This window comes from Leptonychotes weddellii, chromosome 6 (assembly GCF_054177405.1).
Source record: "Leptonychotes weddellii isolate Sample4059 chromosome 6, ASM5417740v2, whole genome shotgun sequence".
In the NCBI taxonomy this organism is placed as follows: Eukaryota; Metazoa; Chordata; class Mammalia; order Carnivora; family Phocidae; genus Leptonychotes; species Leptonychotes weddellii.
This window is the reverse complement of record NC_138374.1, coordinates 65,755,573-65,770,386: the sequence shown is the minus strand read 5'-3', so window position 1 is coordinate 65,770,386 and position 14,814 is coordinate 65,755,573. Positions and strand designations below refer to the sequence as shown.

At 37.9% G+C, this 14,814-nt stretch overlaps 1 protein-coding gene across 2 annotated transcripts in view; it reads left to right on the top strand.

Moving 5' to 3' along the window:
- Nucleotides 1-14,814, top strand: part of B3GALNT2 (beta-1,3-N-acetylgalactosaminyltransferase 2) — a 59,333-nt gene that overhangs the window by 17,180 nt on the left and 27,339 nt on the right. For both annotated transcript variants that reach the window (XM_031016831.2, XM_081824315.1), the window contains exons 3-4: nt 5,151-5,251; nt 8,198-8,391. In XM_031016831.2, coding sequence (XP_030872691.2) covers nt 5,151-5,251; nt 8,198-8,391 — 295 coding nt within the window. The remainder of the gene's footprint in view (nt 1-5,150; nt 5,252-8,197; nt 8,392-14,814) is intronic.

The window sequence follows — 14,814 nt, the reverse complement described above, 5'->3', positions numbered from 1 at the left end:
TTCACTAATGTATTCCCAGTACTTAGAACCTAACTTGGCACAGGGTAAGGCACTCAACAACTATTGAGGGAATGACTCAGACTAAATGTCATGAGGAAAATTAACATTCAGATAGTCACCAATAATTTATTTGCCATCATAGCATTACTGCTTTAAATTTAGGAAGCTTGGTGATTTGTTTTATAAAAATGATGGGATACCTGTGTAAAAATAGATATTAGCCAAAAACAACTTCTTGGGGCAGAGTAATTTTGTGGATCTAGGAAGAGTATTTAAGATGGCTTTAAAAAAACTAATTTGGTGGGCGCCTGGGTGGCTCAGTCATTAAGCATCTGCCTTCAGCTCAGGTCATGATCCCAGGGTCCTGGGATCGAGCCCCACATGGGGCTCCCTGCTCGACGGGAAGCCTGCTTCTCCCTCTCCCACTCCCCCTGCTTGTGTTCCTGCTCTTGCTGTCTCTGTCTCTGTCAAATAAATAAATAAAATCTTAAAAAAAAAAAAAAACTAATTTGGTAAATATCTGCAATAATTTAATAAGTAAACTTACTCATTTCTGTTTATACTTTTATTCTAAATGCTAGTTGTTTATGAATGGTATTCTGCCTTAATTGGCCATTAGTAAAAGAAAATGTTTGCATTTCTGTGGCTGTGGCTTACTTTCAAATCTTGCATTTCACTGAGGGAGCCAGACTCCACGTGTATTTCCAGGATCTTATTTAATTAAAAGCCTTTGTAATAAAATTAATAAGTTGCCAATTTCATAAGTATCTCTTACATATCTACTGCAAGCAGGTAGTGTACTGCGTGTGGTAGAATACAAAGATAGTTGCCATATACTCCTTGCTCAGCGGGGAGCCTGCTTCTCCCTCTGCCTGCCTGCTCTGCCTGCCGCTCTCCCTGCTTGTGCTCTCTCTCTGACAAATAAAATCTTTAAAAAAAAAAAAAAAAATCCCCCCCCCAAAAAAATAGTTGCCATATAGTCTGAGTCTTTATGGGAGCTTGAAGTTTAATAGGAGGAAATAGATGTAATAGTGTAATAAAATGTTATATGTGCTATCATATAAATAGATATAAAACAGCCTGGAGTGTTTGGGAAACTCCAAACAGTTCCAAGTAACTGGAACCCCTAGGGGGGTTCAGGGGAGGGTGTGGGTGAGTGAGATGAAGCGCTAGGGAAGGAAAGAGGGGCCGAGAGACAGGGATTATGAGGTAGAGAGAGGGAGGGCGTCGAACCCAGAGGCAGACTGTGGCCAGCCCCTGCAGAACAGCCATGGGGACAGTGGCATGGACTACTGAGACCCAGTTAGGTGGCTGAGGGGCTGAACTAAAGCGTGACCTTAGAAGAAAATGAGGTAAATAAACGGGAGGAGGGAGAGGAGAAAGAGCAGTCTAGGATGATTGCTAGCTTTCTAAGTTGGTGAATAATGAATTCATCAATCAAGGAGCAAAAAACACTAGATGAGAAGAGCAGGTTTCATGGGAAAGGAGTTCTGCTGTGGATATGTTGAGTTTGTGGTACCTGCAGGCAGTTACTAGCTGGTTCCCTGAAACATAATAATTACGTGTAGTGTGTATGTATGTGTTCACTGTAAGTTTTACTGATATAAAGGATGTATAGTACATAATTGACAAATGATAACATACATGATACTCTTTATTATAAATTCCATGTAGCGAGCTGATTCTCATGGAATGCTCCCATTGTTCTAGACTTTTGTATCTGTAACCAATTACATGTTGCAGTTGACAAAGGAGTGCAGTTTGGACATAAATGTTTTCTTTAAGTTAAAGAGTAAAACTAAAGAGACAACTGAGATATGTGCCAGAACTTTACTCTTAGTCAATAAAGTCAGGGACTTCTTTGGAATCAGGTAACAGGTTTTGAACAGTGGAAGAATAGTTCCTCAGTTTTTTGTACTATTCACAATGGAATGGCTACAGACACATCACTTTTTTCTTTTAATTTTTATTTGTTTTTAATTCAAGTATTATTAACATATAGTGTTACATTAGTTTCAGGTGTACAATATAGTAATTCAGCAATTCTCTACATTACTCAGTGCTTGTCAAGATAAATGTACTCGCAATCCATTTCACCTGTTTCACCCATCCCCCACCCACCTCCCTTCTAGCCACCACCAGTTTGTTCTCTGTACTTAAGAGTCTGTTTTTTGGGGACGCCTGGGTGGCTCAGTCAGTTAAGCGTCTGCCTTCAGCTCAGATCATGATCCCAGGGTACTGGGGTCGAGTCCTGCTTCGGGCTCCTTGCCTAGCAGGGAGCCTGCTTCTCCCTCTACCTGCTGCTCTCCCTGCTTATGTGTGCTCTCTCTCTCTCTCTCTGACAAATAAATAAATATATAAAATTAAAAAATTATAAAGAGTCTGTTTTTTGGTTTATTTCATTTTTTTCATTGTTCATTTATTTTGTTTCTTAAATTCCACATATAAGGGAAATCATGTGGTATGTCTTTCTCTGAATTATTTCACTTAGCATTATACTCTCTATCTAGATCCATGCGTGTTGTTGCAAATGGCAAGAGTTCATTTTTTATGGTTGAGTAATATTCCATTGTGTCTATATATATATATATATATATATATATATATATATATATACACACACCACATCTTTATCCATTCATCTGTTGATGAACACTTCGGTTGCTTCCATATCTTGCCTACTATAAATAATGTTGCAATAAATACAGGGTACATATATCTTTTTGAATTAGTGTTTTCATTTTCTTTGGGTACATATCCAGTAGTGGAATTACTGGATCATATGGTAATTCTTTTTTTAATTTTTTGAGGAACCTCCATACTGTTTTCCACAGTGGCTACAGCAGTTTGCATTTCTACCAGCAGTGCATGAGGGTTTCCTTTTCTCCACATACTAACTGATGCTTGTTATTTCTTGTCTTTTTGGTATTAGCCATTCTAACAAGTGTAAGGTGGTATCTCATTGTGGTTTTGATTTGCATTTCTGTGATGATGAGTGATGTTGAACATGGTTTCATCTGTCTGTTGGTCATCTGTATGTCTTCTTTAGAAAAATGTCTATTCATGTCTTCTGCCCATTTTCTAATTGGATTATTTGTTTTTGTTTTTGTTTTTTTTTTAAGATTTTATTTATTTATCTGAGACAGAGAGAATGAGAGAGACAGAGAGCACATGAGAGGGGGGAGGGTCAGAGGGAGAAGCAGGCTCCTCGCCGAGCAGGGAGCCCGATGCGGGACTCGATCCTGGGACTCCAGGATCATGACCTGAGCCGAAGGCAGTCGCCCAACCAACTGAGCCACCCAGGCGCCCTGGATTATTTGTTTTTTTGATGTTGAGTTGTATAAGTTCTTTATATATTTTGGATATTATCTCCTTATCAGATATGTCATTTGCAAATATCTTCTCCCATTCCATAGGTTGTTTTTAGTTTTATTGATTGTTTCCTTCGCTGTGGAGAAGGTTTTTATTTTGATGTAGTCCCAGTAGTTTAATTTTGCTATTGTTTCTCTTGTCTGAGGAGACACACCTAGAAAAATGTTTCTACAGCTGATGTCAGAGAAATTATTGCCTATGTTCTCTTCTAGGAGTTTTATGGATTTAGGTCTCAGAGTTAGGTCTTTAATCCATTTTGAGTTTCTTTTCGTTTATGGTGTAAGAGAGTGGTCCCATTTCATTCTTTTGCAGGTAGCTGTCCAGTTTTCCCAACACCCTTTGTTGAAGAGACTGTCTTTTTCCCATTAGATATCCTTGCCTCCATTGTCATAGATTAATTGACCATATAATTGTGGGTTTATCTTTGGGCTGTCTATTCTGTTCCATTGATCTATGCAGACACATCCTTTTTTAAGTTTAATCTTCATTGACTTTTCCTCCAACGATTTACTTTTTTTCCCCCTCCATCTCTTAAAGTCAATAAAACCCTTATTTGTAGTGTTTGCTAGTTTCCATAGTGTAAATATTCCCACCATGACCAACTTCAGCCCACTAATACAGCATCTCTGAACACAGACTTGGGAAAGATATGCAGTAGCACATCATTTTATTTCCACCACACAGATATAATAGGTAAATATAACCCCAAGAGCATAGATAATAGTGAAATAATTAAGAAATGATTAATTTGAGTATTTTCTTTGTTTTAAAGGAATGTGTTTCATTGTAAGTTTACGTAATTTAATAAAGGCTGTTCTTAATAACCAGTCCACAGAATTCCTGAAAATTTAGCAGTTGGCTCTCATAAGCCAGTAGGAGAAGCCTTGAGAATAAATATTGTCCAGGGAGAGCAGGCAGAAAGAGTGAGAAGAGACCCAAGGGCAAAGCCCTGCTTTAAAATCTGCCCTAATGGACAGACTTGGCGAAGAAGAGCCAGTGCAGGTGACTGAGCAAGCCACATAGTGGAGGGAAGAGAGCACTGTAAGGAGACCAGCACTATGGAACCACAGATTGAAGGGCTGAAAAGTTGTCTGTGGATTTAGCAACAAATCAGTGGTTACATTGGTGGTAAACATCTCAGTATAAGTGGTGGGTGTTGAAGCTAAAATTTCTGTTTCATAAAATGAGTGGGAGATGAGAAACTAGAGCCTACAATTTTAGTTCATTCCTTTGTAGGACTTCACTAAAGGATAGGGTGGAGACAAGGAAGGGATGCTAGGTAAATAGAAATTAGTATCAGGAATTCATCTTATTTGTAACGTGTAGGGAAGGAGCCACAGGTTACAGGTGAGGTGTAGGAGAGGAGAGGACCTCCTCTTGAATACGAAGACTAATCTGGAGCAAAAGGAATACCTTCTACAATAGAGGAAAGCAAATAAAGCAGATTGCAGATACAGATATGTTTTAGGTCGGGGCATGAGAAACTGACTTTACTGTAGTTTGTTTTTAATTGATATGAGCATTTGCTGGTAGCCAGGCCAAACATACTCATACTTGCTTTAACACAGTACTACAGCAGAGGGCTTACACATCTGTCGCTTGGTGGTTGGCAACTTTCAGTTTGTCTGTTCCTCTTTTGCTAGGCTAGAAAAATAAAGTTAGAATTAATCCTAATAAATACCTGTGTCTCAAAGTAAAAGCTTTGAAATGGGCGTGAGGAAACGTGTATGCGTAAAATGAAGATCAGTATCTGATGTTAATGCCAACACATCTTTCAGTGTGCTTGTGAAGTTCATAATAGGTGCTCATGGTTGTGCCGTGCCAGTGGAAGACAGGGAGGATCCTTACTCCTGCAGACTGCTCAACATCACGAATCCGGGTGAGTCGTCTTTTTCCTCAGCCCCGTGACTCCGCGTACAAGTTTGATGCTGAGGAAAAGTTTGCTAAGCTGACTAGTCTGGTGGTCTGTTTTTAGCAGACGACGATTGAGCTTTCATCAAAATGTATCTTTCATCCTTTTTGACAGATTGAGTGATCACTCTAGCTGTGAGGAGTCTTTTTAGATATATATAATTTCAGGATCCGGGAGAGTTTGTTCCTCGGTATGATTCACATGCATTTGGAGATCCCTTGCGCATAGATAAATCTGAATAATGGAGTTTTGAACTTTGAGATAACTGCTGATTTCACCATCTTGTCAATTTACAGTAACCTTGATAAGAATATTGTGAGTCAACTTTTAGAATTATTGGCTATAAGCTCCTGCAAAAGAAACAATGGTAAAAAATTTTAAATATGAGTAATAGTTTGTATTCCTTTACAGTTAAAGATCTGTGGGAGTTCTGATGATGAAGAAAGATGGTCCTAATCAGGCTCCCTCTGTTACCAGGGAACCCGTTTTAGGACATTGCTAACTGTACAAGCAGATGTCTTTCTTTACCAGCATTTCCTTTTATGTTCAGCTATCGTTTTAAGGAAGACTAAAGTTTTCAAAGTCTTAAGTGTGCTGATTTTAACTTCTGGTATTTTAAGATCTGGCAGACCTTTGTAATTATGTACACTTTACTCTTACAAGCAGCGATAGTGATGTCGTTGAGAGTGTGGGCTTTGGAGTCAGGCTCCATGGCTTTATTTATTTTTTTTAATTTAAATTCAATTAGCCAACGTATAGTACATCATTAGTTTTTGATAAAATGTTCAGTGATTCATCAGTTGCATATAACACCCAGTGCTCATCACATCACATGCCCTCATTAATGCCCATCACCGAGTTACCCCATGGCTTTAAATCTAGGCTCTGCCTTTTCTAGCTGTGTGACCGTTGATCAGTTATTCACCCCCTCTGTGCCTCAGTTTCACCATCTATAAACTGGGGATAAAAGTACTTACCTCATAGGGATTGACAGGATGAAATTGATACATATAAAAAATTCAGAATAGTTCCTGGGACGTGGTAGGTACTTAATATTAAAGAACCTGCCTTTTATAAAGTTCAGCTTCAATCAGCTTTCTAAATAAATTGTACCTTATTTTCAGGTCTCTATTGTGTAAAGCAGAGGTTTCTTACTTAGGATCTTTTAGTTAACATTGTAAGTAAAATTTCATGTGTAATTGCGTTTCTCCTCGTTTCTCTGTGGAGAAGGTCCGTTAGCTTGCACTGCAGTCCCAAAGGGACCATGAACCTAATAAAATGTTGTATTACTGATGATGTAAGAGTAGCCTAGAACAAATTACATTTGAAATCCAAACCAAATCAAATTTTTTTAAAATCTCACCTTAAATTAACCAGACTTTTATTATTTTAAGTGTTATTATTCATTAATAGTAAAGGAGTAGAACTATTAATTAATAGAAAAATTTCATGTATGTAATACCTAGGTTACAAATTTTTTTAAATAGGTGTAACTAAATTTATATTGAACCTAATTTTATCTTTTTGATGACTCCAATGTCATTTTAGGTTTATTTCAATACCTTAGGGTCATCATGAGCATTAATTAATCATCATGATACTCTGGATATGTAGTTTTGATTAATACATTACCAAAGCAGCAGGATTTCCTGTGCCTAGGTAGCTTGAAATTCAAGGTACATCTGTTCTTAATAGATAGGTAGTTAGATTATACCGTGCTTAACCTTGGCCTTTAACCCATATGCATATACTTTGAATCTTTTACATTTACTGAGTATATTAAAAAAAAACTTTTGCTAAGTGTAAAATAGCATTCTAGGAATTCGAAGGTAGGGATCCAAATGATCCTCTGGGTGTGGGAAGAAAACTGAATTTCTGTTTATCTGAAAATAAGACAGTGTTATCTTTATAAAGACTGAATATGTTGGTAACAGTAATATGTGTGTCTGTTTTGTTAATAGATATATGAGTGTGTGTACAAATGCGTTTAACTGATGTGGTTGTGTGAGCAGGAAAATTGGAAAACCACAGCTCTGAAAGATACAAAGAACTTCAATAAAATCTTTTAGAATAGGTTTTTATATTATTTCACAAAGTGGCACTGATATTCTCAGCCATGTGAACTGTTTCATGTAATCGGTCCTGATTTCATTTATAGTAATTGAAAACATTATTTGCAAAGGACTGTTTCTGGCTTTGATTTAGGCAGCTGTAGGGGAGTGGAAAGAGCACTGAGTTTGAAGTCCATAAACCTGGGGTTGATTTCTGGCCCTGCCACTTCCTGTGACCTCAGGCGAGTTACTTAACATCTCCAGGCCTCAGTATCATAACCCGTGATGTCAGATAATGCCACGACCACACAGTGTAGTTGTGAAGCTGTAAATGCGATGGGGCATGGCACACAGTATGTGATCAGACATACTACTGTGTTTGATGTGCTTCTCTTTTATCAGTATTACATAGAATTTTTCAGTGTTATTGGAAGTGATTTCAAGGACTTTTGTCATGTGACATCACAAGTATTTTAAATTGCCCGACAAGAAGTAGAATTTTTGGAATTTGCAGAGCAAGACTAAACGTTCTCATTATTTATGACTGCATTAGGTACTGTTTTTAATATCCCTATTTATCGAACCTTTCCTAATAGATGCCTTTGATAATATTCCTCTATGGTGTTTAGACATATATATGCACACATATGCATACAAAAATTTATTAAAGTAGTTCTGATAATTAAATATTTTACCTAGATATAGCTAAAAACTTCATTCTTAAATTTCAAGATAAATTTATGTTTTTCCCTAGAAGCAGCCATATTTCTGGAGAATTTTTTTAATTACTGCCATTTGTGAAAGAATTATAAGATTATATTTGTTTGGTTATGTAAAACTCCTTTTCTCATTATTTCCTTAGTTTTGAACCAGGAAATTGAGGCATTCAGTCTTCCTGAAGACACCTCATCAGGAATTTCTGAGGACCGAGTGGTCAGCGTGAGCTTCCGAGTTCTCTACCCAATCGTTATTACCAGTCTTGGGGTGTTTTATGATGCCAACGATGTGGGTTTCCAGAGGAACATCACAGTCAAGCTTTATCAGGCAGAACAAGAGGTATGCACTGTTTTATACAAGGTTTTCCCCATTTTTCTTTTTAAAAAATACCAGCTTTTTCCTCATGGCATATAGTAGATTGGGAGACTATAGAATTACATCTGGTTGGAAGACTTCCACTTTTCTTCCCTTACTGATTGGATACATTATAGCATAATATATTAATATACTGGTTTGGGAAGAGAATACCAATGAAAAATAAATGTGTTATATCTAGAAAAGAAGGGATTGGGCCAGATTAGAAATTTCCAACCTAAAATTCCCTAAAGCCTAAGGAATTACAGAAGTTGATAATGAATGTAGAAACTTTGGGACTTTAAGGTATAAGCAAGTATTAGTGTCTCTTCATTCCAACCCTGAAAGTCTGTCTCTATAATACAAGGCTAACAGCTGCTTCACATGTCTTTTGTAATAAGGATGTAGAGGGAATGAAAGTTTAAAACAACTGGGATTACTCTCTTCCTGGTATGTGGGGAAATCTCATTTATTCACAGAGTACATCTGAAGGAGTATATTAGCAAGGAATTGTATTTGAAAAGATCTGTTTGTAGAAATCTTGGAGGAATTATACAGTGAACACCCATGTAGCCACCTAATTTCCACAGTAGTTAACATTCTGCTGTATTTCAGGGCGCCTGGGTTGCTCAGTCAGTTAAGTGTCTGCCTTTGGCCCAGGTCATGATCCTGGAGTCCCAGGATCCTGCCCCACATTGGGCTCCCTGCTCAGCTGGGAGTCTGCTTTTCTCTCTGCCCCTCACCCTGCTCGTGCTCGCTGTCTCTCCCGTTCTCAAATAAATAAACTCTTTTAAAAAAAAATTTGCTTTATCATATATAAAGTTGTTCAACAATCTATCTTTTTTTTTTTCCTGACTGTATTTCAGAGTCAGTTTCAGGCATCAGGACACTTTGTCCCTAAACACTTCAGCATGCACATCATTAACTAGCCTGTTTTTTGTTTTTTCCATTAACTAGACTTTAATATTTATTTGTGGTTTTTTAAATTTTATGCACAGTGAAATGTACATTAGGTCAGTTTTTTATTTATTTATTTTTTAAGTTTTTATTTATTTAATCTCTACACCCAACGTGGGGCTCGAACTCATGACTCCAGGATCAAGAGTCACATGTTCTTCTAACTGAGCCAGCCAGCTCCCCCTCAGTAAGTTTAAACTGCATAAAGCTGTGTAACCCAAACTCCTATCACCCTGTCCCACTTCTCAGAGATGGCCTTTTTTTTTTTCCCTCTGTTACCATAGACTAGTTTTGCCTGTTGTGATATTTAATATGTAAATAGAATCATAAAGTACTCTCCTGTGTAAGGCTTCTTTCACTCAACATGTTTTTGTAACTCATCCATGTTCTTATATGTATTCATGATTTTTCCCTTTTCTTTTACCTTTTTTTTTTTTTTAAGTAAGCTATATGCCCAATGTGGGGCTTGAACTCACAACCCTGAGATCAAGAGGGCATACTCTGCCGACTGAGACAGCCAGGTGCCGCATTCCTTTTCCTCTTTTTAATTGCTAAGCTGTATTCCAGCAATATGTTTATCCGTTCTCCTATTGCTGGGCATATAGAATGTTTCCAGGGTATTTCTCCTTTACTCTGTTAATGGGATGAATTACATTTATTGATTTTGGAATGTTAAACCAATCTCCTATTCCTTGGTCTTGATGTATTATTCTTTTTTTTTTTTTTTTAAAGATTTTATTTATTTATTTGCCAGAGAGAGAGAGAGAGCACAAGCAAGGGGAAGGGCAGAGGCAGAGGGACAAGCAGACCCCTCGCTGAGCAGGGAGCCTGATGTAGGGCTCAATCCCAGGACCCTGCGACCATGACCTGAGCCAAAGGCAGATACTTAACGGACTGAGCCACCCAGGCGCCCCTCTTTTATATATATATATATAGATAGATGGAAATTGTGTTTCCTGAGGACAGCATATAGTTGGGTCTTCCTTTTGATCCAGTCTGAGAATCTCTACCTTTTACATGGAGTGTTTAGCCATTTACATTTAATGCAGTTATCCAATTGTTTTTCATTTTGCTCTTTGTTTTCTGTTTGTTCTACTTTTTCCTGTTTCTCTCTTCCTCTTTTCCTGCCTTTTTTGGGTTTGAGTATTTTTTAGAATTCCGTTTTAATTTCTCTGTTGTCCTTTCAGCTATAGCTCTTTGCATTCCTCTTTTTTATGTATGGTTGACAGAAAGATTACAGTATACATCCTAAACTTGTCATTTTTCTTAAAATTAATGTTGTACCCTTTCATGTAAAATATAAGAACGGTACAGTGTTACAGCTTGTGCTTTAAACAGCTAAATGCGTATTAAAGTACTTTAGAGGAAGAATCATCTTTTATGTCTGCCCACATATTTACCATTTCTGGTGCTCTTCATTCCTTCCTGAATATTCAGGTTTCCTGAATGTGCAAGTTTACTGGTAATGAATTTGATTAGTTTTCATTTTTCTGAAAATGTTTTTATTTTGCCTTTATTCTGTCCTCCTCCACCCCCATTTTCTTGTGGAATATTTTCTGGGTATAGAAAGTCTGGGTTGACCTCTTTTATCTTCAGTATTTTAAAGATGTCATTTCAATATATTCTGACCTTCATTTTTTCTGGTGAGAGGCCAACTATCCTTCATATTATTGTTCCCATGTATGGTATATGTAATTGGTTTTTTGTCTGTTTGTCCTGGCTGCTTTTAAGATTTTCTCTTTATATTTGGTTTTAAGCAGTTTGATTGTGTTGTACCTTGGGTGTGGTTTGTTCTTTGTGTCTATGCTGCTCAGGGTTTGCCAACTTTCTTTAATCTGTAAATCTTTTACCAAATTTGGGAAACTTTTAGCTATTATTTCTTCAAAAAATTTTCCTCAGCCCCATTTTCTCCACTCATTCTGGGATTCCAACTGCATGCATATTAGACCTTTTGCCATTGTTCCACAGATCACGAAGCTGTGTCCATTTTTTCAAATTATTTTTCTGTTTTTCAGATTCGATAATTCCTTCAGTCTATATTCACATTTACAGACTCTTGTGCCATCTCAAATCTGCTGTTAAAAAAAAAAAAAAATCTGTTAAACCTTGCCAATGAAAGCATTTTAGATATTGTACTTCCTAGTTCTAGCATGTCCCTTTAATTCTCTTTTGTAGTTTTATTTCTCTAAAATTTCCTGAGTTCATTCATTTTGAACATATTTTCTTTACAGTTTTGACCTTAGGTATAATAATGGCTTTAAAATCCTGTTTATTCTAATTTGAATCATGTTGAGGCCTGTCTTTATCGATTATCATCTTTTCTCTTGAGTATGAATAACATTTTCCTGGTTTGTCTTATATCCAGGTAACTTTGGATTATATCCTAGATATTGTGAATGATTCATTGCAGGATCTCTGGATCCTCTTATATTCCTGAAGAGTATTGATTTTTGTTTTGTTTTGTTTTGTTTTAGCGGGCAATTAAATTGGCTAACGGAGAGGTTTTTTTGAGAGAGAGAGAACACAAGCAGGGGGAGTGGCAGGCAGAGGGAGAGGGAGAAGCAAGCTCCCCCGCTGAGCAGGGAGCCCGATGTGGGGCTCCATCCCAGGACCCTGGGATCATAACCTGAGCTGAAGGCAGACGCTTAACCTACTGAGCCAACCAGGCATCCCTCTTTTTGATCCATTTAATTGTCTTAGTATATGTAATCTTTTTTTTTTTTTTTCAAACCATTTGTAATGTTTGAGTTATCAGTGAAGAGACTTGGCCCAGACAGTATTTTGATAATGTTGATTTATTTTTTAGTTGCCATATTTTTAGCCAAGAAGTTAATCTTTGTCCTAAGGAAAGTCTAGTCTAAGATCGATGCTAATGGGTTTGCAGGTAGTCACAATACAAAGGTATTACCACCGTATGGCCAAGAACTGGTGTTAATGAAGAAATACACATAATCCACTAAAACCCCCCTAATCCTAAACTTCTGCGTGGCCTTCATAGCTTTAACAGAAATTTCTCCTGTAGTAAGCTGGTGTATAAGAATAGGCATGAGAGAAGTAGGAAATATTCTTGCCTAAAACAAACTGGGAAGGACTCAAAAAAACACAGTACAGGTGTACCTCAGAGACACTGGTAAAGCAAATATCCCAGGAAAGCAAGTCCAATGAACTTTTTGCTTGGTGCACCTGAAAGTTATGTTTACACTTTAATGTCATCTATTACACGTGCCGTAGTATTAATATTAATGTAAATATCACAAAAACAAGGTACATACCTTAATTTAAAAATACTTTATTGCTAAACAGTGCTAACCATCATCTGAACTTTCATCAAGTCATAATTTTTTTGCTGATGGAGGGTCTTGCCTCGATGTCAGTGGATGCTGACTGACCAGGGTAGCAGCTACTGAAGGCTGGGGTAGCCGGGGCCATTTCTTAAAATAAGACAACAGTGAAGTTTGCCTCACTGACTGACTCTTCCTTTCACAAATGATTTCTCTGGGATGCTGTTTGATAGCATTGTACCCAAAGTAGAACATCTTTCAGAATTGGAGTCAACTTCTCAAACCCTGAAGCTGCTTTATTTATCAACTCTGTTTATGCCACATTCTAAATCCTTTGTCATTTCAGCAATTTCACAGCATCCTCACCTGGAGGAGATTCCATCTCAAGAAACCACTTTGCTCATGAGTAAGAAGCAACTCCTTATCCATTAAAGTTTTATCCTGAGATGGCAACCGTTCGGTCACATCCTCAGGCTTCACTTATAATTCTAGTTTTCTTGCTATTTCCACCACATCTGCAGTGACTTGAACCTGTCAGAGTTCTCCATGAGGGTTGGAATCAACTTCTTCCAAATTCTGTTAACGTTGGTATTTTGACCTCTTCCCATGAATCATGAATGTTGTTAATGGCACCTACAATGGTGAATCCTTTCAGAAGGCCTTCAGTTTACTTTGCCCAGATCCATCCGAGGAGTCTATGGCAGTCTTACAAAATGTATTTCTTGAATAATAAGACTTGAAAGTCGAAATGATTCCTTGATCCGTGGGCTACGGAATGCATGCTGTGTTGGTGGGCATGAAATGCTGTGTTAGCAGTCACCTAGCTCGTGGGTGACCAGGTGCATTGTTCAACGAACAGTCATATTTTGAAAGGAATCTTTTTTTTCTGAGCAGTGGTCTCAACAGTAGGCTTAAGATATTCAGTAAACCATGCGTAAGCAGATGTGCTATCATCCAGACTTTGTAGTTCCATTTATAGAGCACAGGCAGAGATTTATCGTCATTCTTAGGGTCCCTAGGATTTGTAGAATGGAAAATGAGCATTCAACCTAAAGTCACCAGCTGCATTTACCCCTAACAAGAGAGTCAGCCTGTCCTTTGAGGCTTCGAAGCCAGGCATTGACTTCTCTCTAGCTAGAAAAGCCCTGGATGGCATCTTCTTCTGATAGAAAGCTGCTTTGTCTACACGGATAACCTTACTCAAGTGTGGCCGCCTTCCTGAATTATCTCAGCTCCATCTCCTGGAGAACTTGCTACAACTTCTCCATCAGCACCTGCGGCCTCACCTGGCACTTTGATGTTAAGGAGACCGCTTCTTTCCCTACACCTCCTGCATCCACCTCTGCCGGCTTCCAACTTTTCTTCTGCAGCTTCCTTCCCTCTCTCAGCCTTCATGGAATTGTAGTTGGAGCATTGCTCTGGATTAGGCTTTGACTTAAGGGAGATGTTGTGGCTGGTTTGACCTTCTATCCAGAGACTTTCTCCGTATCAGCAAGAAGTCCGTTTCTCTTTCTTGTTCTTTGCGTGTTCACTGGAGAGGCACTTAGAGTTTCCCTCAAGAACTTTTCCTTTGCGTTCGCAAAGAGGCATAAGAGGCCCAGCTTTCAGCCTATCTCTGCTTTCAACTTGCCTTCCTCACTAAGCTTTAAAACACTAGCTTTTTTTTTTTTGTATTTATTAACTTTGCTTGTATTATAATTTATTTAACTCTTAAGTTTACATCCTTTAAGTTTTTTTAAAATCTAAATTCAGTTAATTAACATATAATGTATTATTTGTTTCAGGGGTACAGGTCTGTGATTCATCAGTCTTGCATAATACCCAGTGCTCATTACAACACATCCCCTCCCCAGTGTCCATCACCCAGCCACTCCATCCCTCCCACCCCCCTCCACTCCAGCAACCCTCAGTTTGTTTCCTGAGATTAAGAGTCTCTTATGGTTTGTCTCCCTCTCTGATTTTGTCTTGTTTCATTTTTCCCTCCCTTCCCCTATGATCCTCTGCCTTGTTTCTTAAATTCCGCATATCAGTGAGATCATATGATAATTGTCTTTCTTTCTTTGACTTATTTCGCTTAGCATAATACCCTCTAGTTCCATCCACCTCATTGCAAAGGACAAGATGTCATTTTTGATGGCTGCATAATATTCCATTGTATGTATATATCACA